Source organism: Pristis pectinata, chromosome 19 (genome assembly GCF_009764475.1).
Source record: "Pristis pectinata isolate sPriPec2 chromosome 19, sPriPec2.1.pri, whole genome shotgun sequence".
NCBI classification, from domain to species: domain Eukaryota; kingdom Metazoa; phylum Chordata; class Chondrichthyes; order Rhinopristiformes; family Pristidae; genus Pristis; species Pristis pectinata.
This window is the reverse complement of record NC_067423.1, coordinates 30374220-30401422: the sequence shown is the minus strand read 5'-3', so window position 1 is coordinate 30401422 and position 27203 is coordinate 30374220. Positions and strand designations below refer to the sequence as shown.

At 40.3% G+C, this 27203-nt stretch overlaps 2 protein-coding genes across 6 annotated transcripts in view; both read left to right on the top strand.

Annotated features, from left to right (window-relative positions):
- Window positions 1–20689, top strand: part of ccdc87 (coiled-coil domain containing 87) — a 52219-nt gene extending 31530 nt beyond the window's left edge. Inside the window, exons 12-20 of the mRNA XM_052034152.1 lie at window positions 2394–2530; window positions 5340–5466; window positions 8272–8372; window positions 8529–8644; window positions 11896–11903; window positions 14195–14365; window positions 16776–16953; window positions 19080–19222; window positions 20531–20689. Of these exons, the coding sequence (XP_051890112.1) occupies window positions 2394–2530; window positions 5340–5466; window positions 8272–8372; window positions 8529–8644; window positions 11896–11903; window positions 14195–14365; window positions 16776–16953; window positions 19080–19222; window positions 20531–20689 (1140 nt within the window). The remainder of the gene's footprint in view (window positions 1–2393; window positions 2531–5339; window positions 5467–8271; window positions 8373–8528; window positions 8645–11895; window positions 11904–14194; window positions 14366–16775; window positions 16954–19079; window positions 19223–20530) is intronic.
- The window catches only part of apaf1 (apoptotic peptidase activating factor 1), a 179356-nt gene continuing 166351 nt past the window's right edge, over window positions 14199–27203 (top strand). For 3 of the 5 annotated variants that reach the window (XM_052033699.1, XM_052033697.1, XM_052033701.1), the window contains exons 1-5: window positions 14199–14365; window positions 16839–16953; window positions 19080–19222; window positions 20531–20606; window positions 22009–22109. The gene's annotated coding sequence lies outside the window, so the exon portion shown is untranslated. Of the gene's footprint in view, window positions 14366–16838; window positions 16954–19079; window positions 19223–20530; window positions 20607–22008; window positions 22110–25577; window positions 25845–27203 lie in introns of those variants that run through there. The other 2 variants (XM_052033698.1, XM_052033700.1) reach the window with 2 other exon arrangements.

Here is a 27203-nt window from a genome sequence, read left to right as displayed (position 1 = left end):
CCTTAACTTTATTGAAGGCTACTATAAAAAGCTGCTAACATTTAGACTTCTTGATTGTTTTAGAACTGATTATTTATTGAGTATTCATAAGGAGCATTTATTTACTTCTGTGAAATTATCTGTAAATACATCAAAGCATATTTCATAGTCTAAAAATATATTGTAATTTTGTGATGCGAGTCACATTTTGTGGTGTGCATACTGGGACACCCACATGGCCTTGGTATTTTTACCATGGTTAAATAATAATAGTTTTCAGGCAGTCTGCATACGAGTGAAAGTTTCAGTTCTATGCTCTATGGGTGATTCTGGAGGGCCACGTCTGGTTCTCGCAGAGTTGCTCCTCGAGACTTTAATGAGCTGGTTTGAACAACACTGGTTAAGTCTGAGAAGTTAACAGGTTTATGACAGAACACAAGAAAATCGGAGCCAGATGAGGCCACCTGGCCATCAAGACTGCCCCTCCATTCGACACTACCATGGCAGATCTGGCCCAGACCTTCATTCTTCTTCTGTGCCAGTTCGCATTGATCACTATTTCTATTCTGCTGACATAATTTGTGCAGAAATTTCCTAACCATCAGGGAATGTCCAAAAGTAAAGCATTGAGTCTGAGGAAAGATGCTCCATCTATTTCCTTCGAAGCTTCTCTTTGAATGGCCGGCACAGTAGTTTAGTGGTTAGCGTAACATTTTACAGTGCCAGCAACCTGGGTTCAATTCCAGCCGCTGTCTGTAAGGAGTTTGTACGTTCTCCCCATGTCTGCGTGGGTTTTGCGGGTGCTCTGGTTTCCTCCCACATTCCAAAGACATACGGGTTAGGAAGTTGTGGGCATGTTATGTTGGCGCTGGAAGCACGGTGACATTTGCGGACTGCCCCCAGAACACTCTACGCAAAAGATGCATTTCACTGTATGTTTCGATGTGCATGTGACTACTAAAGATATCTTATTTCAACCCCAAGTATTTGTGGAAACTGGCACTGTTGTGCTTGCACATTGACAGTTTTGAGAGTGAGCCAGACTATGAACAACATGTTTTACATTCTGGGAAAATCAATATTTATTAATTTGAGTTTTTATCACTATAGTGTTACAAATTGTGACACAGTATATTCAGTTTAAAATGCTGTAATTAATGATTTTGGCATTTAAATAATTTATAAATCTTTTATATATTTAAAGAGTTTATGTAATCATCAATTGTGTATTTATAACGAATTAGAGCATTGTTTTAATTTATCTGCTCAACATCTGCAAAAACATTTGTCTCTGGTTAAGAAAATAAGAAAATGACATTAAAAATGGGAGTAGAAGCAGGCCATTCAGTCTCTGGATCCTGCTTTTCCATTCGGAAGGATCATGGCTGATGGCATTGTTGGCCTCATCTCACATTCCTGCTTGATTCCCATATACTTGATACCCTCTGAGCCAAAATATCTATCGATCTGAGTCTTGAAAATCTTGATGGTGTGAAGCCCACCTAATCCTGAAGGTTGTTCATTTATTCACTTTTTGGGATGCGAATGTCACTGGCAAAGTCAGCATTTATTGTCCTGGCAAAGGTGGTGACGAACTGGTCTGTTGAAATAGTGTGGCCCTTCTGGTGCAAATACTCCCATCATGTGATTGAGTCGGGGGATCCAGGATTTATATCCATGATGTTGAAGGAATGTAATATATCTCCAGGTCATGGTGGTGTGGGACTTGGAGTGGAGCATCAGGTGACACTGTTCCATGCACTTGGTCCCCTTGTCCTTGGTACTGCAAGTTGCATGTTTGGGATTATGCAGTTGTAGTAGTGCATTCTAATATTTCCCATCCCAGTTATGTGATTGCTCAATACATTATTGTTTAAAGGTTTAAATGAGGCCGGCCCCCTTTTCTTTTAGCTTGCTGAGCACTGCAGGCATATCTCACTTTCCGATGCCTTCTGTTTCCCACCCCAGTGTTTCACACCCCAAACCAGAGTCCTTCTGCCATTTTGGTTCCACTCTTTCACAATTCACCCTTTCACTTGGCTTCTCTGCTTGCTTAGTGAAATAAGATCATGCCTGCCTGCCTCCTTGTTTCCATAATAAAAGGAGTGAATTATAAATAGAGAAAGAGAGAGGCAATGGTGCAGAGGAAAGGAATATTTCTCAAGCAGTCAGCTTGAAACCACATGGAAATTTGCTTAGGCTCACTAATGCCAGAAGGTTGCATTTAAGAATATCTTTTGGGGGACTTATTTTTAATTTCAGAAATTTTTAAATGTGGCTTAGTGCTTGCTTTGCAAGAAGTGCCCAATGGAATCAACTGGCTCTGGTTTTGATCATTAAACAAACCTATGTTAAAAATGGATTCAAATCAAGAAAGCACAAAATGTTCTAAACATGTTTGAACTTTTTTTTAGGATCCTATAATAGTTCCTCCGGCAGTACATGTGGATCTTACTGGATCTTTTCCATCTGACACTTTGTCTGGGAAGTTAAAGGAACGTGTTATTAACCCCGAGCTGAAATTATTGGATTCAGATTATGGGACTGAGAGGTAAGCAAAGGAGATGCAAAAGATTCTGCAGATGCTGAAATCTGGAGCAACACGCACAAAATGCTGGAGGAACTCAGCAGGTCAGGCAGCATCTATGGAGGGAAATAAACAGTCGACGTTTTGGGTTGAGAGCCTTCATCAGGACAGGGTCCTGATGAAGGGTCTCGAGCTGAAACATTGACTGCTTATTTCCCTCCATAGGTGCTGCCTGACCTGCTGAGGTAAGCCAAGGGTTGGCTTTGAAAATTCATACTGGCATGGAAATGATTTTATGAATAGACCGGAGGTTGCAAGGCAATGTCAGCAAATCCTCACTGAACTGTCAACATTTATCTCCCAAAAGTGTCAGTAAGTTCACAATATCCATGTGAATTTGCCAGAACTTTTTTTCAGCTGTGCTCCAGTGTTAGTCTTCAGGTGGAGTGCAGTGATGTAGGACAAAGTTAGTGCAACTGAGGAATATTCCTGCTGAACCTTGGGCAGGAACAACAAGGCCATTGATTTGATTGGAAGGTAATGGCTACGAGAGAGAAGGGTAAGTATAAGGTAATTAACATTTTTTAATTGAGTTTGCTTCAAAGTTTTTAACAATTTAAATATGTTTTAAGTGATTCTTCTTCTAAATAGTTAATTGAATTACAATAGGTTTGAATGTTTCTGAAAGTCCCTTATGGCTTTGGCAGCTTGTAGAGTTGGTGTGTATGTTGGGGGTGCTGCACTGGGCAGGGGGTTGCACTGCATGACTTTGGTGTTTCTCTAACTGCTTGAACTTGGGGATGGTTCTGGCTCCACTACATAATAGTGCTTGATTTTGCAAGGTCCTGCCGTCATGCAAGATCTCAATGTTTTGTATCAGGACAGTAATTACCAACAAGTCACCATTAGTGGATCCAAAAAAGCCAAGTATGTTAGCAGCAGGTACTCACACACTGTTGTATACTTGATGAAAGTTTTTTTAAACAGAGTTATTTCAAATTAATATCTATAAATCTGCCCAAGGTGATATAAATATAAATTGGATATCACTGGACTTAGTACTGTTGTCCTTATGAGCTTGAGTTGGTACAAATTTTGTAGGGATATGGTTGCCTTGGAGACATGCGGAAAGTATGTATTTACCAAAATAACTCCCGGGAGTGAGGCATTTCTGTTATCAGGAGAAAATAGGAAGTCTGAGATTGTTTCTTGGAACAGAAATGTGAGAGGAGATTCATTATGGTGTTCAAAATCATGACTGATTTGGATAGGGTCAGTAGAGAGCAACTGGAGTGTGGAGGGTCAAGGATGAGAGGGCATAGATTTAAAGTGAATGGCATAAGAATCAGAGAAAAAACATGTTTACTGCATCATGTGTTTAATATTCCACCCCTGAAGGTAGTGTAGATGCAGATTCACTTGTGGAATTGGATAAGTATTTAAAGGTAATATAATTGCAGTATGGGGGAGAAGAGCAGGAGAATGGGACTGACCAAGTTCCACTACAAGAAGCCAACACAGGCACGATGGTCCATTTGATCTCCTCTATTGCTGCAACGTCATTGAAACATTTAATTTGGTTGCAATTATGACTCAGTAGGAGAACAATTGCAGGAAATCATTGGAGAAAGTTGGGTGATCCAAGCCTGTAATCAAAATATGTTTTCACCCACGTTATTAGAAAGTTTAACACACGGCCATTGTAGCAGACGACAGCATCACTTAAACAGCAATACAATAAATATTTCAGAAGGAAGAATATAAAGTTATAGCTAGAAATGGGATAAGTGGTACCTTTTTAATTGAAGTGCTATCAGTGATGCAGATATGATCTGTTGTCCTGTATTTCTGCAATCCTGTAGTTAAGATGTTCTGACATCACAGAGCACCACCTGATTACTATGCTGACACTGCATTATTCCTTTGTACAAATCTCAGAAGCTCCTGGCACCTTGTGATTGGGAAGTCTTCAATCTTGGCTGGAAATTGTATGCTGCTACAAGATTTGTAAAGTTATAGCACACAAGTGATATTTTGTTGTATTTGCAATGAAGGTAGCAAAACAGAATCTTCTCTGTCATAATACACACAAAATGCTGGAGGAACTCAGCAGGTCAGGTAGCATCTATGAAGGGAAATAAACAGCTGACATGTCGGGTTGAGACCCTTCATCAGGACTGTATCTTCTCTGTGGAAGTGTCTGGCTCACTTTTCATTTGATAGTAGGACTTGTGATATTTTAGAGTTAATTGGAAAGTTTAAGGCCAAATTGGTGCAGGCATATTTGTGAAGTGCATAGGAAAATGTATGCCAACTTTTAATGCAGCAGAGACATTACAAAGTTAAAAGAAAATCTTTTGCATGAAGCCTTGCTGAATGATTCCACACTCAACTTAAGCTCCTGTTCACGTGATATAGAACTTTCCTTCCATTTTCATGATGGTGTCCCTTTCCAATAAATTGTTGTGCAGCAATTAGGACATATGGCCACGAAGTCCATCAAGGCACTTCAGTCCAAAAAAGACATGATTAACACACTTATGCAAGTATATCAATTACAGTGAATGTTCACATTCTTTATGAAACAGAAATCTGGTAGCCTTGGGCTCAATTTTGAAGGTGCTTTCATTACCTACGATTCTTTTTTTTAAAGAAAGGAACCATTGTGTCACCCAGTTTTTTAACTGGCTGATTTTTATTTGAAATTAACATTACAGAAATATGCACAAGTGATGTCTATACTGTGCTTATTAATAAGTTATAGTCCCAAAATTCAGTCACTTTTGAGAAGAATCTAGTACTTATTTCAAACATGGTCTTCAATGTTTTGCAGGTATTTATCAATGAAGAAAGAGAGTGAAGGAAAAAGTCTTGAATCTGAAAACCAATTCCAAAAAGTTGTTCAACAGCAGGATTCAAATATAAATTTAAATGATTATCTAAAATACGTCCTTGCACAGGTGTGTTGCTGGAATGTTGACAGTTCAATTTGTGCAGCATCTTTTAATCCTTCAGGACAAGCCAATGAATTACTTTAAAAGTACAGGGAAACCTGGTAGCTAATTTACTGACTTGAAGGCAAAAGAAACAGCACTCTGCTAAATGACCAGTTCTGTCATGGCAGTAGGAGGATAAATGTTGGATTCCCTTCTCCTTCTTGAATAGACACAAGGAATTGCATGGTTCAAATGAGATATTGGTTTAGCCAGACAAAGATTGACACCATTGGCACTTAATCTATACTGCACTGAATCTACCGTCTGCAAAGCTAAATTTATTTGCCTTTTAAGGTAAACATTTTCAGTTTCCTTATTTCAGAAAAAAATAGTTTGTAAAGTGTACCCAGGCTGCTTTGATTGAATGGATTGGATTTATGGAGATAGCAATGCAAAGAATTAACATGATTTGGGTTCAGCAATCCTGATGAGTACTTGTCAAATTTGTGGACCTGTGAAATTTATTAGGCATTAACTATTCTTTATTAAATCTGGCAGTTGCTACTAATCAATGCTTGGGAGTGATTTAGCTATATTTGTTAACAATGAAGGTACTGCTTTGAATCAAAGCATGATATGATTTTCCCTCAATACCTACAAATATTACAACCACTGTTGCGGTTGTAATTGAATGATGCAACTATACAAAGCTTTCGTTGGAATACAGCCGGAGTACTAAGATGTGCTCTGTCTTGGAGGGAATTGCATGGTAGATTAAATTTGCACAAAAGAATTAAATTTAAAGGAAGATTTCCTGAAGGTAGAATTTTAAAGAGGTAAGAGTTCTCAAGCTATAAAAGGAAAGTGATTGGGTAAATAGAAACTATTAACACTGGTTGAGGTCTAAGATGAGGGACATAATCTAAAAGTTACATTAGGCCTTTCAGGAGTGTAGTTAGGAAACATTTCTAGGTGCAAAGGATGGTAGAAGCTTGGCAATCTTTTGTACAAACAGCAGGAAAAGGAATTGTTTGCGATCATACACCATAACACCATGATCCAGTCTTTATTTACTGAATCATAATATATGTTGAGTGGCTTGCTGCTTCTCTGTCTTTTTTTTGCATCTTGTGTATTAGACTACAATATATCGCTCTGTGTTGAAGCAATAGAATAATATAATTAAGGTGGTTGCCTATAAACCTGCTGCAGGTAAAAGACAATTATAGAAATTATATAATCAATTGATTCATTCTTTGAAGTGACTGACTTCATTTAGGATTGGATGAAATAGCCCAAGAATTACCGGACCATCATTCTGGAATCTGACTTCAAACTGCATATTTTTCACTTTGCAAACCATGAAAATATATGAAAGGAACAGGCAGAAAAAAATACCAGATTACTCATTATCCCCACCCAATTCTTATCATTCCTGGAGCATAGTGACCAGACATCTTGCACAGCACAGTCCCTTTTCATCGCTTCCTCCACTGCCACCCCTCAGGCATCTAATCTCAAGAAAGGGGTAAATACAGAAATATAACTGTGCTCATTTACAAAAAAAAAATTCTAGATGTTAGAAATCAAAGGTAACATCAGAAAATGCTACAAATGATCAGAGATCATGCAACATCTGTGGAGACCAATGGCAATTCAGATGAAGATCTGGAAAAAGATTAAATGCAGAGGCAGAGAAAGAGGGAGGGGAAGGAAAGAATGAAAAGGAAGGGGTAGAAGGTGAGAGGTGACTATAGAGGATGGGATGTAAGATAAGATGAGAAAATGTGGCAATCAAACAAGTGAAGAAAATAAAAATGGATCTGAAGGAAGTATAATTGCTTTTCAATGAATCAGAGATATTTCCTCCTGCTCATTATTCTTCCTATTTTCTTTGCCCCTGCGTCTTATTAAAATGATTACATGACCATTGAGTTGATACAGAAACTCTATTTTCACAATTGCTACTGAATAATCTAATTATTTCTGGCATTTTCTTTTTCTATTTCAGATATTCCAGTATAATTGTACTCTTGTTACTGTATACTGTGTGTGCTGGTATAATATGTATTTCACTTGTAACATTCCTTGTTACCTCCAGACTTAGACTAAATACACTCCTGTTCGGCCTCCCTCATTCTAATCTCTTTAAATATGAGATAATGTCCAAATTGTACCAATTCCCTTTTGCTTATCACTCCAGTGGCTGCTTGGGTACAATGACTTCTGGTTAAGGAGGAGCTCGATTATAACCTTCTCATACTTGCCTTCAAATCACTCCATGATCTCAACCTTCCCTACCTCCATAATTTTCTGCAGCCTTATAATCCTCTGCAGCCTTATAATCCTCTGAGATAGTTGTGCTCCTCAGATTCCATTCTATTGATCAGTCCTAAATTCAATTGCTCCACTTTTGGCGGCTCTGCCTTAACCTGGTGAAGCTCTAAACTCTGGAATTTCCCATCTCCCCACCTCAACCTATCCTCCTCCCTTTGTTTTGAAGATTCCTTAAAACCCATTTCTAGACAAGATTTTTGTCACTTGCCCCAATTACCCTGCATCAGTTTCCATATGACAACATTCTTGTGAAGAACCTTGGGGTACTTGCTTTGTTGAAGGATCTATATGAATGGAAGTTATTTTTGTTAGTTTTGTTGTTAGTTTTGTTGTTAGGTTATGGATCTCAAAACATCAAATTAGTTGCTGTCTGATTGTGTGATGTTTGACCTGCTGAGTATTTATCAGATATTTAGATTTTTTGTAAAATATAGTGCAGCTAAGATTCAGTGGAATTACTTGAAGTTTTCTTTCCTGCTTTTGTGCCCACAGGGGTCTGACTACTTGGCAGTTCTCTATCACTTCTACGAGAGTGAGGATGAGAAGGATGAGGAAAGAAGAGCACTTATTGTTCGAGAATTGGAACTGAAACGGTAAACTTGCTTTGGAAAGATTTTTCTTCCACATTGTGGCAGTGTTTAATTGTATTTAATAATAGGAATTTAAAATACGGTTCAAATTATATTTTGTTTTTCCAATCAATAAGGATCTAATAGAACATAATTGGATCATTTATTTTCCAATAACAGGGAAGAAGAAATGGAAATTGCAGAAATTCGCTTGGTAAAAGAAGAATTTGTTACTGGATCATGGAATATTAATACTGTAATGCTTGGAGGCTTAGGAAAGGAACCTCTTCCAAAAGGTGATGTTGCTTTCTCTACAAAACATTTCATTATAAAGCAGTAAGAAAGTTACTAACAAATCCAAAAAGAAAACTTTCTACAACCTGAAAAATTGAATGCACGGGGATTGAAGTGTACAGCATGCACCTTTCTTCAGGGATCTTGTGAATATCATGCAGGGACCTCACTATGGCTGGGGAAGAAATCACATACTTTCTCTGCTGCAGATGAATCTGTCATTGAATCTAACGTCTCAGTTAGCGAAGGAAACATTAGGATCTATTGGAGAGTGATGGGTAGAGCAGGCAATCTAGACAATGCTCAAAGTATAGAGGAGTATATTTCCAACTACTCAGACCCTTGCTCAGAGCTTGGAAATCATTTCAACCGAATGATATTTCTTAGATATTTCATTGTTTTGCATTTGGTGTTCATGTTTGTCTTTGTAGTTCGGGCATAGCCTATTAATTGGAACAAAATGAAGGCAATTAGATCATATTTTTAAGACATAGTGCAGATTTTGGGTATGTTGGGAAAGGGATATAACTGAGTGGTTCACTTTTTTGTTTTCTGACCTGGAGGGATATCACCAGTTAGAACTGTTCTGGCTCATTCTCATTTTTTTTTTATGCTGCTGCTAAGCAGGAGATCCTATCTGCCAAGGATATTTTGGTTGCAGTTTTCCTAAATGCAATAGAGTGACAAACAATGTTAGGAGATTTTGCATTTGTAAGGATATTCTCACTCAGATACATCACAGGGAGTGAAGGTGATGTGGGGCACAAATTTCTCTGCTGCCTCTGAGCTGCTGCTGGGGACTTCAACGACAAAATTTTGCAATATGCAGAACACTTCTGTATTTGAGAGCTGGCGAATATTCTTCAGAAAATGAATTCATGTCACTTGGAAAAGAGCATCCGGCAATTGGGCACATGAGCGTGAAGTGTTATGAATCCCAAGATTTTCCAGTGGTGCAAGGAGCAATCAGTTGCATCTGCATCACATTAAGAGCATTGCAGTTTCACTCCCTGATTATCCAATTGGTGTGTGACCATTTGCAGAGACTGATGATCAAAGCTTGATACCTGGGCAGGTGGGTATCATTCATCCCTTGACAGTCCACTATGACTTCCAAAGCAACTATTTGGGACAAGAGCTAATCTCTTACTACCTGGATCTTGACATTCAAAAAGAGAACACCCATAAATTGAGAGCAATGCTGGCATCTGCAATGTGATTAGGCAGATAGTGTCGAAATGATGCAGTTTTTGTGATAGCATTGACAGTGCTTTGTAGTAAACTGTGGAGTGGTCTTGGGATTTGCCATCATCTGTTCCATCCTCCACATTGTGACAGTGATGCAGACTTGAGCCTTGCCAGGATCTTTGGATTGGGAGAGGGAAGAGAAAGAGGAGTAGCAAGCAGAAGAAGAAAGGAGAAGGCAATGTGTGGTGTCCCTTTCTGGTCGATATGAGAGAACAACTGATCAAGCTATGTTCTCAATGAACATAATCTCAACTCCCCATTTCATTATTGGTTCCATTTTACGTCTTCTCTGTTTCTGATCAATTCAGCATCTCCTTGACTGGGATTACTGAAGAGAAGAACACAACAAATCAATGTCCCAACCATGATAAAAACCATTAAGCAGTAACTAAGTACTCATGTGATTCCCTTATTGTCCATCTTACATGTGCCTTTGCCTGTACTAGTGTTCTTGTGCTGTGCCTCCTGGTTGCTGATTGAAGGCTGCTAACAGTTGTGCTGACAGCCCTGAAGGATGATCTGAAAAAGTTTAGAAGGCCCGTTTTCAGATTGCACTGTCTCATTGTGAACAGCAGCAGCCTGGACAGCTTAGTCTTGGTAACAGCAAGGACTCTGGTGAAGTAGCAGTGGTAAGATCACAAATGCTGTTTTCTTCAGAGAAGAGAGCAGGCTGGACCTCTATGAAGAGAAATAAAGGACTCTATGAAACCTCTACCAATTCCCCCATACTGCCACACCAGCATTCCCTTTGATCTGTTGGAGGGCCAAGCATTAACATGGTCGTCTTCAAAAGTGTTTTTGGCACTAAATACAAGGGCATGATGGCAGATGTCTGAGCTAGCTTGGCAGATGTATGAATGTCCACCGCAGCACTTGGACATTGATTGCCTTTTGCTGGTTCTGCTATGGAAGCAGAGGCATTGGTCATCAGACAGTGCAGGACATTTCAGTGTACAAGTATTGAAATGGAACCAGCATCACTTCCATACTGGAAAGGAAGGGGTTTAAGCTATCAACAAAACCAAATGCATGCTTGGAACTGGCTTGCTCCTTGCTCCTTAACATGCCGTGCATGCTTCCTGACAAGCCTGTCAAACCACCAAGGATTTCATTATGAATCACATTAGACTTCTTCTGTAGGATGCTCTGTGAAATCCTCATCTGAGTCCTCACCCTGTAGAGAGCTTTAAACTCTACACTCAACACTAGTAGCTGAGAGTGTAAGGTTTGAGTGACAGAATGCCTTCAAAATTCCTCTCGTGCTGCTTAGTCATCTCTCTCAGTCCAGTTGCTGGGTATCTGAAAGGAGGAAGGGTATGGGGTTGCAAGAAAAAGGTGCATGCTTACATCTTGAGATGTGAGGAAAGTGAAAAAGAAGCTCAATTAAATATGAGCCTACCATCATTCTCAATGGCCTCTGCTGACACTGGTCATGGAGTCTGTGACTGAGACTTCAGTAATGGCAAGCACTATGTCTTTCAGGTGACGAAGCATTGTAACTGCATTTTCATTCCACCTTGTTGATGGTTGTGCTGATTGTGTGCTATCTTCTGCATTATGAAATAAGTGAATGCTTGTAATGTGGTTGTGTGAAATTGAAAAGCTGACTGCATACATTTTGTGAGATGTGGCTGTGAGGCTTTGGCTGGTGGTAAGTAGAAGTGTGCCATAGGGCTTTTAAATACTCAGTCCCAATCCTGACATACAGAGGTTGTTAATAGGTGAATGATTGCTTGGATTTCCTTTAGATGCTTTTCTCTGGTGTGCATTATTTCCTATTCGTATTTTTATGTTTGTAATGTACTGCCTATAAAATGCAGTCCTTTTAAGTCTGTTAATGTGGTTAATAGCTTATTTCTGGATAATATATCCAAATTGCAGGCTGTGGCCATTCTGGTACAAATTCTGATACTTTGTTATTGCCTTAGTGTAATATTTAATATTTATTTTATTAATTGGAATTGCACTATTTTAACCATATTATGCTTTTGATTTTCTTTTGCAGCTGCTAAGGTAAGATTACTGGTGAACAGGTAAGGAAATAGTTTTTTGGAGTCATAGACTAATACAGCATGGAAACAGGCCCTGTGGCCCAACTCTTCGATGCTAACAAAGGTGCCCATCTAAACTAGTCCGATTTGCCTGCATTTGGCTTGTATCCTTCTAACTCTTTACTATCCACACGCCTGTCCAGATGTCTTCTAAATAATGTTATTGTACCTTCCTTAACTACTTCCTCTGGCAGCTTGTTTCATATTTGCACCATACTCTACATGAAGACATCACCCCTCGGATCCCTTTTAAATCTTTCCCTTCACCTTAAACCTGTGCCCTCTAATTTTTGATTCCCTTTCCCTGGGAAAAAGATGTTGGGCATTCACCCTATCTATGCCTCTCATGATTTATACACCCTATAAGGTCAACCGTCAGTCTCCTACGCTACAAGGAATAAAGTCCTAGCCTGTCCAACGTCCCCCTTTTACTCAGGCCCTTGAGTCCTGGCAACATTCTTGTAAATATTCTTTGCACTCTTTTTAAAGCTAAATGACGTCTTTCCTATTAACGAGGTAACCAAAACTGTACACAGTACTCCAGATGTAACCTCACCAATGTCTTGCACAACTGCAACATAACGTCTCAACAACTATACACAGTGCCCTGACTGATGAAGGCCAATGTGCCAAATGCTGCCTTCGCCACCCTATCTACCTGTGACACCACTTTGAGAGAGGTTTTCATATCAATACTCGGCTTCAGTCTCCAACTCTGGTGCAGCCTCACAACTCTGCAAAACAAAGGGCTTTTTCTTGCCCTCTGTCCTGAAAACTTTACATTTAATCTTGTATTTACTTCCCATTATTTTGACCTGTTCAATCACTAAAAACCGTCTGTCTTTATATTCTCCTTCCCATGCTTTTTTTAATTTAAAAGTAACCCATAGATCTTTACTCTATTGAAAATGAACAAAATTTTCAAATTTGTTTTCATATTTTTATTCAACCTGAATAATGTCCAATGACAATGAATAAATGAGCACAGTATTCTATTGCCTAAATGATATCCCTTTCATGACAAGCCCATATTCCTTCAACCAAGACCTTCCAAGATTATATACAGATTTGCCATTACACCACAATTTTTACCTTTTAAATAGTTTGCAGTAAACCTCAGTAATCTGTTTGCTTTTTTCATAAGGGCTTATCCACTCAAATCTCCAGTTTTTTAAGGTTGGAAACTTGAACCACATCTTTCTGCACTTCGACATTAGTTGGCTTTTACTTTTCAGCCCAAATGTCTCACTTGTCGTGAAATTGCATTGCATCTATAACCTTTTTACCAGACAACAAGCTTATTAAATTGCTTTGATGCCTCCTTTCTTCTCTCAATTATATATATCTCTTGTGTTCACATAGTTTGTAAATTTGGAAGCCCTTCTAACCAAATTGTTTCCAATAAAACAGTGAAGTGGTCTCTGAGAACAATACTTTGGATCACAGGTGATCTTGCTACATTGGAAAACTGTTTTATGTTTTTTTTTCTATATATTTTAACCCATATTTCAGCAAATTTGCTAATTCTAGGCTGCTGTTGCTTCTCCAGTAGAGTCCTATATGAAAACCATATATATCATATCCCTTGCATTTGTCGTTCATTACATTCATTCTTTCTGAAATCTTTGTAAGATGCTTCCAATTATTTTCCTGTCATCAAGATATTAGCAACTTAGTTTATGCCCTCACTTTCCAATCTATGTACAAACTGGTGTGAGTGCTTCCTCACTAGGAGAGAAACCCAAGAGCTCTGACTCCTTGCCTACCCAATAGGTGATGATGTATCTTTCTTTATGGCCAGCCAAGAATTATATTGGAGATTTTTGAGAAGTTGTCAACCGTGTCATGTATCTCAGGGATGGAGAAAATAAGAACATCAGAGCAGGAGTAAGCAATACAACCTCTCAAGCCTTCTCTGAGGTTTAATAAGATTATGGCTACTCTGATCTTGGTTTCAAATCTATTTTCTTGCCAAATTTCCATTACTCTTGACTTGCCCTTGTAAAACAAAATGGATGTGAGAAATCTTGTAAAAATGGCATACATGGCTTTCACACAGTATATTGGAGAAAATCTAGCAGTGTAGAAGTAGAAAAAGGGAAAATGACAGATTAGAAAGGACGGGTCGGGTCAGGTCCATGCACCTTTTTTAGAAAGTAATGTGCTTTCCTTAAAAACAATGTGTTACATCTGTACAAAGTATATACAACATACACCTGTTTTTGTTTATTCTTTGCCTCAAACCAAAATTAGAAAAAAGTAGAGGTTCAGAAGCTGCTTGGGAAAAATCCTGACACTGAAGACATAGAGCATTTACAGAACAGGCTGCAACGTATTTGGGAGATTCTGCACGTCCCTGATAGAGAACGTCTTGATATGGCCATTAAATATAGCTCGCAAAAACACAGGGCCCACGTTTCCAAGGTATGTATATAAAAAATGTTGCTAGTTTGGCCCAGAACTTGATGCTGTAACTATGGTTTAAGAACAACACAGTGCCAAGTGTTGCAGTTGAAGGAAATATCAGTGTATCTGACTTTATCCTGAAATATTCCAACTGTTATGAACCAGCAACAAAAGAAACACATCAAGTCATGTATAAGTGTTAAAAACTTTATTAATAACTACTTATGATAATAAGAAAAATAAAAGTAAAATGTTAAATCTTAAACATTAACCCTAAAAACTAAACTCGAAGTTTATGTGTGTGGCAAATTCCCAAACTCCAAATCCAGGAATAGTTCTCAAAGTTCAGTTCAGCACGCCATAAGGTGAAATATGAGCAAAGGCTTCTTCAACAACCACCATTGACTGAAGATAAGACGTAGATATAGAAAGTAATTACGAAATCCAAACGTTCCACTTTGGAACCCAAACAACACCTCAGTGTTTACTCAGCAGTGACCACTCCACCGCATCTTCCTCACCCTGAAAGGCTCTCGAATCGTGGCCGTTCACACAAATACCTGTTTCCTTCTACAGGTCAACAACAAAGTGAACTCTACTGCTTTGTTCTGAAGTATCTGCCACCCCGAAAGGCATCCGAGATGTGGCCGTCCACACAAATACCTGTTTCCCTCTACAGATAAACGACAAAGTGGACTCCACCGGATTACTCCAAAAATCTGTATGTGGATTGTAGTGACAGGCACAGTTACTGTTTTTCATCCATCGATAAAGAAACTAGCAGCTCCCCCCTTCCCCCCCCCCTCCTCCCCCTCCCCCTCCCCCTCTCTTCCCCCCTCCCCCCCATTCCAACTGTCTTCACCACAAATGTCCTTATCCTCTGTTGTTGTAACCACACCACATACACACTATATCTTAAAGGGACATTCACCAATAGTAACCTAGTCCATAACACAACCCACAAGGTTCCTTTGCACCTGTTAAAAGGTATGTATCCTGAAAACTACTACTAATTGCTTACAAAGCGCCATCTGCTCTACAAAAGTCCAGATCTCATAAGTTTCTTGGATTTATGTGAATAATGCTCTGGCATTGATCTTTGTCTCAGAATTTTGGTGTTGCACAGGATGAAGTCACCTGACTGTAACTGAAATTTCTGGTTGCATTGGCCCAGGTTTGGGCCCCATGAAGACCTGTAGTTTGCTGTATACCTCATCTTCTTTCTTATTTTACTTAGCATGATTTCCTTCTCTATTCTATTATTTGGTCACATTCTCTGTCCAAAATGTGGTCCTTGCTTGAACTTCATTGCCTCAAGAGAATAATTAATCTTTATTTAACCTAGGATTGAATAGTTTGTTCCCCTTGCTCTCCTTGGAATGTTGAGCTGTGTTCTCCAGTACAATTCCATACAATGCTGTTGGGAAAACCACTGTTATTGTTTTTATTTTAGTTGTCATCCCATCCCTCATAGTGATAAATCCCAACAATTCTGTTTCTCTTACATTATCTGTCTTCATATTTAACTAAACAATTCCCCTATTATTCCTAGTTTTTTTTCAATGTTGAACCACCCTTTACATTTAAAGAGTGTGATTTAATAACTGCTTTGAATCTCAATGCAATTGCAAGCTTTCGCCATCGAATGTTGCTGTTGAGCAGTTTAAATTTCCCAGTTTGCATTGTGTAAGCTAACAGGTTAGAACTAATTCTTCCTTTTTAAGATAATTATGTTATGGTTTTGCTGGCATACTCGAGATGGAGTCCTTTGATAATTCAGGCTTTTTCAGTCTCGCCCTTTGTGATCTCGAGTCAAGCCAGGTCTCTAATCTGGCTTCCTTGTTTGACATTTCTCCCCACACCTGCCTTACGTGGCTTCATCTCTTCATTCTTCTTGACCTGTGAGTGACACTGGCCTGCCTCTTCAGTGGCTTTTTGCTGATTGCTTGATCTCCAGAATATTTGATTGGTTTCTCACAAGCTGTCTTGACTTTTTTTCCAGTTCCAATTAATTGCTCCATTCCACTCACAGAGATCAAAATCATGTTGCCTGCATCATCTGTGCTCCACCATCCTACTTGTCTGATTCTGATTTCTAATCTTTTCCCTCATCCTCTGTCTCTCCTTCCCAGCCCCAGTCTATGAAACCCTATTCCTCTCCCACCAAAACATCACAAATCATTATTACCGTGCCAAGACAGAATGAAGAGGAATCCAGGGGACCCACCTGATTATTAAACTTTAGGATGTAACATGGAATAAGACCTTTAAATTCCCATTGGTGACAAAAGGGAATTAAATAGTATGAAATTGTAGAAGTTGGAAGACTACTTTGGGATGAAGGTGATCTAAAATGTATTTTGCATAGTAAATTTTGGATTTCACATATATGCATTTATCACCTGATTATTGCTCAAACCATTTTTAGATTAAGTTCATTTGGGATGATGCTGTTTGTGAGAATGAGAAACTCTTTCTTCTTCTGTCTCAGGCTGTGGAAACGTGGGAAAATGCTGCCCAACTGATTCAAGAACGAGAATGTATTTTGAGCAAACTTGAACATTTCGAACGATTTGCATCCAACCCTAACCGATTCTTTGAAAAAGGTAGGTGAATGAGGAAGCTGGTTGTTGGTGACAAGGATTGTATCTGACCACTGCTCATCTTGGTACTCCCCCTACAAGCCATTCAGCACACCATATTTGGTCCACTTCATTTATTGTAATTGCCTGGCTTGCATTCCATGCATGACATGCACTCGCTGGCATCACTGGGCTTTTTGTCAGCAATAGCTTTTAAGACCCATTAGCCACCTTTAGATTTGCCAAAGTGCAGCTGGAACAATGAACTGCCAACAGAGAGAGGATACTGGGCATTGACTTGTATTATTTGCTCCCTATGTTCACACACTAATTGGAATCCCTTTCTATATCATTTTTGGGAAAAGTTGATGTGCAACAGTGACAGAGTGCCATGTGTGCAATAAATGGCACCTTGCAGCATGGGGAAACTCAAAGTCCCATCAAATCCATTTACTCTCTCTGGCAAGAGTGAAATGCAGTTAACTTCCTTTGAGTTGAGAGTTTTGATGAATATTTGCAACATCTTACAATTTACTATTCATTCCCATGTATCCCTTGCATAGAAGTGGATAGCAAATTGCAAGATGTTGCAACTATTCTGGCTCTAGCCAGGAAGAAGACCGATTGATAAATATTCACTGCTGCACTGCCCATGACAGCTCCTGACAATGTGGCCTATGCCCAGTTGCGAGATTGCAGTTGTGACTTTAGCAGATGGCAGATTTTTTACTGAAGATGCCCTTACTGAAGCACAGACATCTCATAAATTAACCCTTGCTGAAGTTCAGGTAGAAGTATTGCTCCATGTTTAGTGGGAAAGGCCTCCCGCTGAAAGCCCTTCTCCTCCTCTTCTGCCCTCTTCCAGTAACTTGTCTTGCTTTATGCAGCCTTGTTCATTGTCCCAGGCATGCTGAATTCTAGTCAGACTACCTACCACTGTAGTATGTCAGGTGGCAACTGGTTTGTGTTGAAGCCTTGAAGTCAGTGAGAAGTCCTTGAGCACTCATTATAGATTTTGCTAATTCATACAAGCTTAGAGAGGATCAGATACTTGTCAAATTGTAGTGACAGCCAGAAGAATCCACCTGCTATCTAACCTGTAAGTGGGTGGTGCTCCCTTTTAAATGGTGCTCTTAGTAGAGGTTGGGAGTGTGGGTATCTTCTCTGGGGCTGAAAGTTATGTTTAGCTATGCAAGGTTGAGCTCCAAAAAGTCAGTGCTACATAAAATTGGCATTGCTTGCTGAGCGGTAGCTTGAATGCTTTTCCTTTTTTGCTCGAGTTTCTGCTTTTAAATGATGATAATATTCTTTTGTGAATAATAGATAATGAAGTTAAATGAATATCTGAAAACAAGGACTCGAGTCTGATTCATTCCGCATCTGTGTACATTATGAACACCATTTCGAAGGTCTCAGGGCATTTATTGGACATAAAACATTTGTGCAATAATGGCAGTTTCTCACCATAAATACCTTTTGCCAGTTTCAGCTGCTTCTGTGCTAGATAATTTTTTTCCAAGCTTGCTACTGGATTCACTGAAACTGGAAATCGCATTATTTCGACAAGGACAGTTTTGCCCCTAGGGTAGCATGTTGAAAATCTGTGCCTACATATAGTTATTAAAAATGGTTCTTCAATCTCAGTAATTAACACTATTTTTGTCAGCTGAACTTTCCAAGATCCATTTAACTTCATCATCCACGATTCACAAAAGAATATTAGCAGCATTCCACATCTGTAAAATGTGACAGATTAATTTTAATTTTGCTGTAAATGTAAAAATAGGAACAAGGAAGTGAAGAGGTTTATGATGCACATAGAATTCTTTCTTCCTGTGAAAAGCCATCCAGAGTTTGTTGCAGGTTGTATGTAATTAACTCGATAAATATTTCAAGCTGAGGAAGATACAGAGCTTTGGAGAGAGCTGGCAGGGTGGGGAGATTGGTGGGGGGGGCGCGGGGAGGTGGTGGTGGCACGTTTTATATTGCTCTAACGGTGAACAAATAGACTTGTTGGAGTGAGTGGTCTACTCTGCTGGGAAAGCTGATGGATATTTGTGATACTTCATCTTGCCTCCTTTGTGGAATACTTCCTATATTTCTGGAGAAAATTAATGGTAATTATGCATTTTCTGCATTTTGTTTCACAGGTTACAAGGGTACTTCAGCAGTGAGATTAAAGGAGTCCAAGAGGAGGGATAAGTTTTATTCTAACTTATCACAAATTGAAAATCAATTGTCCAGAATTTTAAAGAAAATCAAAGATAACTTTGAGGATGTGGTTACTTTCAAGGTAGAGATAATGGTGTCCAATCGCAATGAAATCCTTGCTCTCTAAATGTATTTTTGAGGAAATTTGACCATTTGCACCTGAAATATCACTTAAATTTTTGATGTGGTTAGATGTGTCTTTTAACATTTTGCATATATTGATGCCTTAGAACTCGTGATGCATTCCTGGGGGGAGTGCGCCAATGGAATCGGTATTAAAGGCAGTCATTCTTGCTTTCTATATGGAGAGATGCATCACCACGTGCTGCTGTGCTAGGAACCCGTTGCAGACTTCTCCCCTCCCTGTTGCTGTGTGGGATCATGACACAATTCTCTGCTTCCCTCTGCTGGTGCACCTTTAGCAACCAGTTGCTCACAGCTCAATGTGGAAAGGCTACCCATGAGAGCTGGTATCGGGGAGAGTGGGGCAAGTGGTGTGGCCATTCGACACTGGGATGTGGGGACTCAGGATTATACCCTGGTTGTCACATTGAGTGCAGAACATTACTGCAGGAGCTGCGCCATGTCTTACAAGATGGAAGCTGCTGACTCCCCCTTGATTTGGTTACACAGCTTTCTCCAACCTGGAGATTTTTATCTGGTCCAATGGCTAGCAACCACCATTGAATTTGTTACCAGAGAGAAGTCTCTGGACCAGGAAGTGCTAAAGGGATGGCATCTTCCATTAACTCCTACAGGAACTGTTGGATATGCATGGTCTGTCAATACATGAAGGAGGTACTGCCTGTCATCAGCAATGGCTAACAATTGCCATGTGGGCCAGGTGCAGCCCTGAGCCTCTTATCTCAGCATTAAACAGCTGTACCATTCACCCTGTCCTGCCCAACAACAGCCTTCACACTTTATTTCTGTGGGAGTGCCATGGAGAAGATCAAGGACTTGCGCTTGGCTCTTGGGACAGCAGCAGCACAGCAACAGGAAGAGTGGAGATCAACGCTCAGTTCCCGGCACTGCAGTGTACATCCCAAGCAAAAGCCTTTGTTAAAATATAGGGGGCTACATATCTGTGAGTGTATGGATGCAAGGACCACGAGCACCACAACAAACTAGTGCTTTGTAGGGTATTACTAAATGGGGTACTGGTGTAATAGTTTGTGTGTTCATGGTCCTAAGACTAAAACTCCAAACTGTGTTCATTTTAAATGCTAATTAAGTATTCAGAATAAGTTAAATCATTTTATTAAGTTGATAAAATAGGATGGGCAGATTCTTTTCACTTAGTTTTTATTCAGTTTTGTAGCTGACTGCTAGTTGTGGACAGTATACTTGTCTATGATTTGTAACCAAAGGATGTAACCTCTGTTTACAGGGCCGGCCATATTTAGAGAAGATGCAGCGGGACAAAGTGGAGATGCTCTACTGGTTACAGCAGGAGAGACGGAAATGTATTCTGCAGAGAATCTCAGCCAATGAACCTGTTGCACCTAAAAATAGTGCCTTTCGGTCTTGTGCCTTAGCTGATTTGTGAAAAAAAATTAGATTTCGAGAAAAGTTACCCCACCCACCACCGTATTCTGCTCTATAGCTAGTTAATGACATCTTTTGAGTAATTAAAAAAAACTCTCATAAAAGTATGCTATGGAGGTACCATGAAAATAGTTACAACAATGGAGAATGAGTCCAGCCCAATATTATTATATTCTATATTTTTCTCTTCTTCCTTGCAAGATATCATTTGCTGAAGGAGACATTTTCAGATTTTTTAATGAAGATTTGTTTTTAATTTAGTTTTATCTCTCATAGGAAACTTGATTTCCACCTCTTGAGTTTTTTTTTGAGGTACTCTTGTTAACCCACTACAGTATATATCTTTATGGATTTATAAACAAAATGTATGTTTTATTTCCCTATCCTGTATAAAATAGCTCTGAGTACATTGATTTTTTTTAAGTTGTCTTATTTTTCAATACATTTTTCATCGTAGATATTCCATGGTTATTTTTTTCACTTTCAATTGTTTTGCTAAATTTTCTATTTTATGATTATTTTAGGCTGTAACTGGACTTCATTATAATTTCTTCTTCCTAGTGATATCAGATAATAACCTAGCTATCAATCTCCCAATGTCAGTTTTGAATAGTATCTAGAGTGTGACTTCCAAGATGATGTGATCTAACAGAAGTGTGATCATATTTGGAAGGTTCTAGAATGGCCTCTGCTTCTACCTATGCTACTATTCCACATCCAGCAACGTGAATGTATGCGAAGGGAGAACTATTTTTATGAATCAATGTAATAAAAATTTAACTGGTAGACGCATGTATAAAGTTTGTGACATCTGTCACAGAGAAATGAATTTAACCTAGTATGCAGATGAAAATGAATTGTTGTAAATATCTTGGACAATATCCAATTAAATTTTTACTTTTTGCATGGTAACTACACTTTTGTTTAATTGGTACTGAATTAACACTGCTCTTGTTGCATTAGAATTTGCACTAAGTATTGTCTCATGGAAATGGCAATGAATGAAAGATTATAAAACGTACAAGATCTGTTGTTTTGCCTTGCTTACTACTTTATCCTTGTTTAGTGACCACTAAACCAGCCTGATCATCAGGATTCAGTTCCTCTTTCTTCTATGTGATTGTTCTTTGATCATCACTCCACTGAATGACTGAATCAAATTACGCTGTCTACTTAAACTTCTTTGTCTGTAGGCACTATTTATAGCAAGCTCTTCCCCCTTTCAGTGGAAGCTCTTTTGTTAATTCATGATCCTTTTTTATTGCAATCTTCACTTTAAAGTTCTTACCACTGTTTCTATGTTGCTTTCTTACTTTTCAGTGTGACCAAATTCTTCCGTTCTTTGGACATCTCTGCTTGGCTATCATCCCGAACACTCAACTTGAATTTAAAGTTACCGGTACCTGCACAACCCAAAAGACGTAAGACACTTCTGAGATATTTGTCTGTTCACCTACTTACTGTAATTGTTCTGAGGAAATGATGGCTCTGTCGTGCATTTTGTGATTGTTCCCATAACCATTCTTCTGAAATCACAAGATCACAAGACAAGGGAGCAGAAGTAGGCAATTCGGCCCTTTGAGTCTGCTCCATGAACTACACTAAAAACTATTCCTATCTAGCCCCAATTTCCGGCCTTGTCCCCGTATCCCTTGATACCTTGACTAATTAGATACCTATCTATCTCCTCCTTAAACGCCCCTAATGATTGGGCCTCCACAGCTGTACATGGCAAAGAATTCCATAATTTCACTACCCTCTGGCTAAAGAAATTTCTCCTCATTTCTGTTTTAAACCGGGGCCCTCTAATTCTAAGATTGTGCCCTCTGGTCCTGGACTCAACCACCAAGGGAAACAGCATAGCCACATCTACTCTGTCCAGTCCTTTCAACATTTTAAATGTTTCTATGAGGTCCCCTCTCATTCTTCTGTACTCCAGTGAGTACAGTCCAAGAGCTGACAAATACTCATCGTATGTAAGCCGTTTCCTTCTGGGAATGATCCTCGTAAATCTCCTCTGAACCCTCTCCAACATCAGTACATCCTTCCTAAGATATGGGGCCCAAAACTGCACACACTATTCCAAATGAGGCCTCACCAGTGCTCCATAGAGCCTCATCAACACTTCCCTACTTTTATACACTATAACCTCTCGAAATGAATGCCAACATAGCATTCGTTTTCTTTACTGCCGATCCGACCTGGTGGTTAACCTTTAGGGTATCCTGCACGAGAACCCCCAAGTCCCTTTGTACTTCTGTACTTTGAATTTTCTCCCCATCTAGATAATTGCCCATTTATTTCTTTTTCCAAAGTGTACAATGGCACATTCCTCAACATTGAATCTCATCTGTCATTTCTTTGCCCATTCTCCTAAACTATCCTAGTCTTTCTGCAACCTTCCTGTTTCTTCAATACTCCCTACTCCTCCACCTGTCTTGGTGTCGTCTGCAAACTTAGCCACAAAACCATTTACTCCATCATCCAAATTGTTAATGTACAAAGTAAAAATAAGTGGCCCCAACACCAACCCCTAATGAATGGTTTCAGTTTCTCCAATGAGATACCTTGGTGATGTGTGAATTTTCTCCGATACTTCAAGCTCAAGCTTAAAAACTTGTCTTGCTGCAAGCAAAGTATTTAAATGCTCGGGAAAAAAAAATGCATTAATTAGTATCTTGTCGAGGATTATCACAAAGAACGGAAGTTAATTTGGAGTTTGCAGCAATAGACTAGTTAACAAGGACAATCCTAAGTTTTGATCAAAATTCTTCTGTTGAATTGCCCATAGAGTCATTTAGTTGTACAGCACAGAAATGAGCCCTTCAGCCCAACTTGTCCATGTCAACTGTGATGCTTATCTAAACTAATCCTATTTACCTGTATTAGGCCTGTTTATCTCTACTTCTTTCCTATCTAAGTACCTGTCCAAATGCCTCTTTAAGGTTGCAATTGTATCTACCTCCACCACTTCCTCTGGCAGCTTGTTCCATATATCCACCAGCCTCTGTGTGGGGGTGGAAATACTTGCCCCTCTGATCACTTTTAGATGTCTCCCCTTAAACCTATGCCCTCTAGTTTTAGACTTCCCCACTCTAGAAAAAAGACACTGGCAATCTACCCTGTCTATGCTCCTCATAACTTTATAAACCTCTAAGATTACTCTTCAGTCTCCTTCGTAATAGTGAAAATAAACCCAGTCGATCTGAACTCTCGTAAGTAAATCTCTATATTGCAGGCAACATCTGTGTGAATCCCTTCTGCATCATTTCTAATGCTACCACATCCATCCAGTGATGTGGCAAACAGAACTGTACACAATACTTCAAGTGTGGCCTGACAATGTTCTGTACAGCTGCAATATGACATCTCACCTCTGGTACTCAATGCCTTGTCCAATGAAGGCAAGCATGGCTAATACCACCTTCACCACCTTATCTGCCTGTGTCGCCATTTTCAGGGAGCAATAAGCTTCCATGCTAGGGCGGTTGTCAATATACAACCTGATCAGTCATCCGATGTAACATGCCACCACTTGCAGCATTTGATGTGTATGTGTCATGTACACAGGGACCTGATAATAATCAAAGCAGTCCTGTACCTGGGACCTGATTACGAACTCTGAATCCACTGGACTCAGTGCACTCAATTGGCTGTTCCAGCTGCAGACTTCAACTGGTGTGAGATGGGGAGACTTCACTTTCATCTGATATAAAGGACTTGTGCTTGCATCAAAAGGAACCTGCAGCACGAGCAGTGTCAAAGTGAGAACACTTTGAAGTTTTCATATCGAATGGAAGATCGCATTTTCACACAAAAATAGCAGGCAATGATACAACAAAAAGAAATTGCTGATAGTTGAGCTTTTTTTCCACTAGAGTAATCAACTGAGCCTTGGAACCACTATGTGCAGTAGGAAGCTCATCATGTGAAACTTTCACATCATTTGGGTGTGATGTATGGGAGACTGATTCTTGCTTCACCTTGCTACACTAGGAATGCTTGTAATTAGTTGGCATGCATTTACTTAGAAGAAGCCCTGGTGCAACCTTTCACAGTTCCAGTACAAAAGTATGCTGGTAATGTACATAAATAGGTTCTGATGAAAGGTCATTGACCTGGAACATTAACTCACTTTTTACATCTATAGATGCTGTCTGAGTTGCTGAGTATTTCCAGCACTTTTTTTATTTTGCATTTTCAATTTTTTAATCATATTTATATATTATATCCTCTTACAACAAAAAGATCAAAGTGACTCCAACCTTAAAAGTTAACCCTGTTTCTCTTTTCATAGATGCTTACTGATCTGCAGGGTGTTTCCAGCATTTTCTGTTTTATTATAGGCCATTCAGCCCATCAAGTCTGCTAGCTCTCAGAGCAAATTCATTTTTCCACTCACTTCCTTGTATCCTATTCTCTCTCAATGTCGTCCCTCCTTCCCCATTCACTGGGGGTAATTTACAGAAGCCAATTAACATCTTTGGGAAGTACACGAAAACTGGAGCACCCTGGGGAAACCCACATAGTCATTAGAGAGATGGTGCAAATCCCTGTGATGCAGATGGTCCCATCCCTCAAGAACTGGATTACGGTTTCAGACGAGGTATAACAGCAGGCGAGAAGCAGCAGCTGGAACTGTGCACTGCATATAGTGCTGTGCTCCAGCAGGAGCAACAAACTGCTGGAGGAACTCAGGCACCATCAGTGCGGGGAAATGGACAGTCGATGTTTCAGGTCCAGATCTGGCAGCTGCAACTGCCTTGATTGCACCACACTCGGGAGCGCGCACGCAGCCTCACCTGTCTCTGTTGCGCGCACGCAACCCTGCAGTACCTGGCTCCGACCCGAAACGTCGACACCCCCGCCCCCAGACGCTGCTCGACCCGCCGAGTCCCTCCAGCTGATGGTTTGTTGCTCCAGCACCACCCTGCTCGGGGGCGCGCCCGCAGCCCAGCGCCGGTCCGTTCGGGGGCGCGCCCGCAGCTCAGACAGGCCGTGTCGCGCGCCTGGCGCGGCCCCGCTCCTGTCACGCGCACGGGCGGGCGGACGCACCCGGAAGTTGTCGCGGCCGCGGCGAGTGCGGCTCCGGGGGCTCGGCCTGGCCTGAGGGGGCTGAGGACGGGCTGCAGCCGGTGGAGGGACTCCCGCCGGGGGTAAGTTTCCCGGGAACCAGTCCGGTGAGTCGGCCCTTGCCCCCGCTTGTGGGGAGGGTCAGTGTGGGCCTGGACCCCGATAGCCTGCGCTGCTGCTGGGAGTCACGAACTTTCACTTCCACTTAGTCCAGAAATAACTTGCATTTGTGCAAAACCAGCTGCTTTTTTTTAACGTGCAGCCCCTGTGGTCATTTGCAACCAACACGCAGATAATGAACAAGTAATCTCTTTGGTGATGCTGGTTGAGCTTTTAAGGCAGTTTAAGATGTTGGGAGAAGTGCCTTTCATTCATGGTCATGGGCATCTTCAAAAGTCCATCTGCAGTAACAACTGTGGGCTTGGTTTAGTGTCTCAACTAAACGGCACTTGGTGATGCAGCAATCCTTTGGTGCTGCAGCGGAGAGCACCTGGAATTAGTTGTTAAATGTCAGGAGGTGTGCTTGAACCAACAATATTCTGCCAGTGCTGCCACTGAGTGAAGGAGTTTATGGTGTTGATCCTGCAGCTGGAAGTGTGGAATACCCCAAAGTGGCAAAGTCCATAAATACATTTCATGCACAGAACATTATTGATGGGCACATGCAGCTTGGAGAGATGAAAGATCTGCAGTTTCATTGCCTGTATAGCTGTTGCTGCACCATTGTCCCATTGTTGCTGGCAGAGCACCAAATATCATTTCTCCCAGGCAACCTGTTGGGTATTGGTCAGTGTAGGGTGGCCTTGATCTTCCTAGAGTGGTGAATTTGAGCACAGGTACCATGTTATAGTGATGTTTCCATAAGCTTCCCCAACTTTTTGAAGTACGCCTTAGAACATAAAACAGTAAAGCATTGGAACAGGCTCTTCGGCCTTCCTTCTCTGCACCGACCATGATGCCAATCTCAACTAATCCCATCTGCCTGCCGTGGTCCATATCCCGCTACACCCTGCCTGTTCATGTATCTGTCTAAATGCCTGTTCAATGCCTATCGTATCTGCTTCTACCACTATCACTAGCAGCACATTCCAGGCGCCAATCACTCTTTGTGTAAATGAAAAAAAATCGCTTTGCAAATCTTTGAACTTTTCCACTCTCACCTTAAATCTATCCTTGAGTATTTGACATTTCTAGCCCGGATAAAAAGACTCAGACTATCTCCCCTACCTATGCCTCTCATGATCTTGTATATCTATATCATGTTGCCCTTCGGCCTCCATCGCTTCAGAGAAAACAAGTTTGTTCAACCTGCCCTTATAGCTAATACACTCTGATCCAGGTGACAACCTGGTGAATCTCTTTTGCACCCTCTCCAAAGCCTCCACATCCTTCCTATAGAGTGCAGCTACCAGAACTGCGCACAATACTCCAAATGTGGCCTG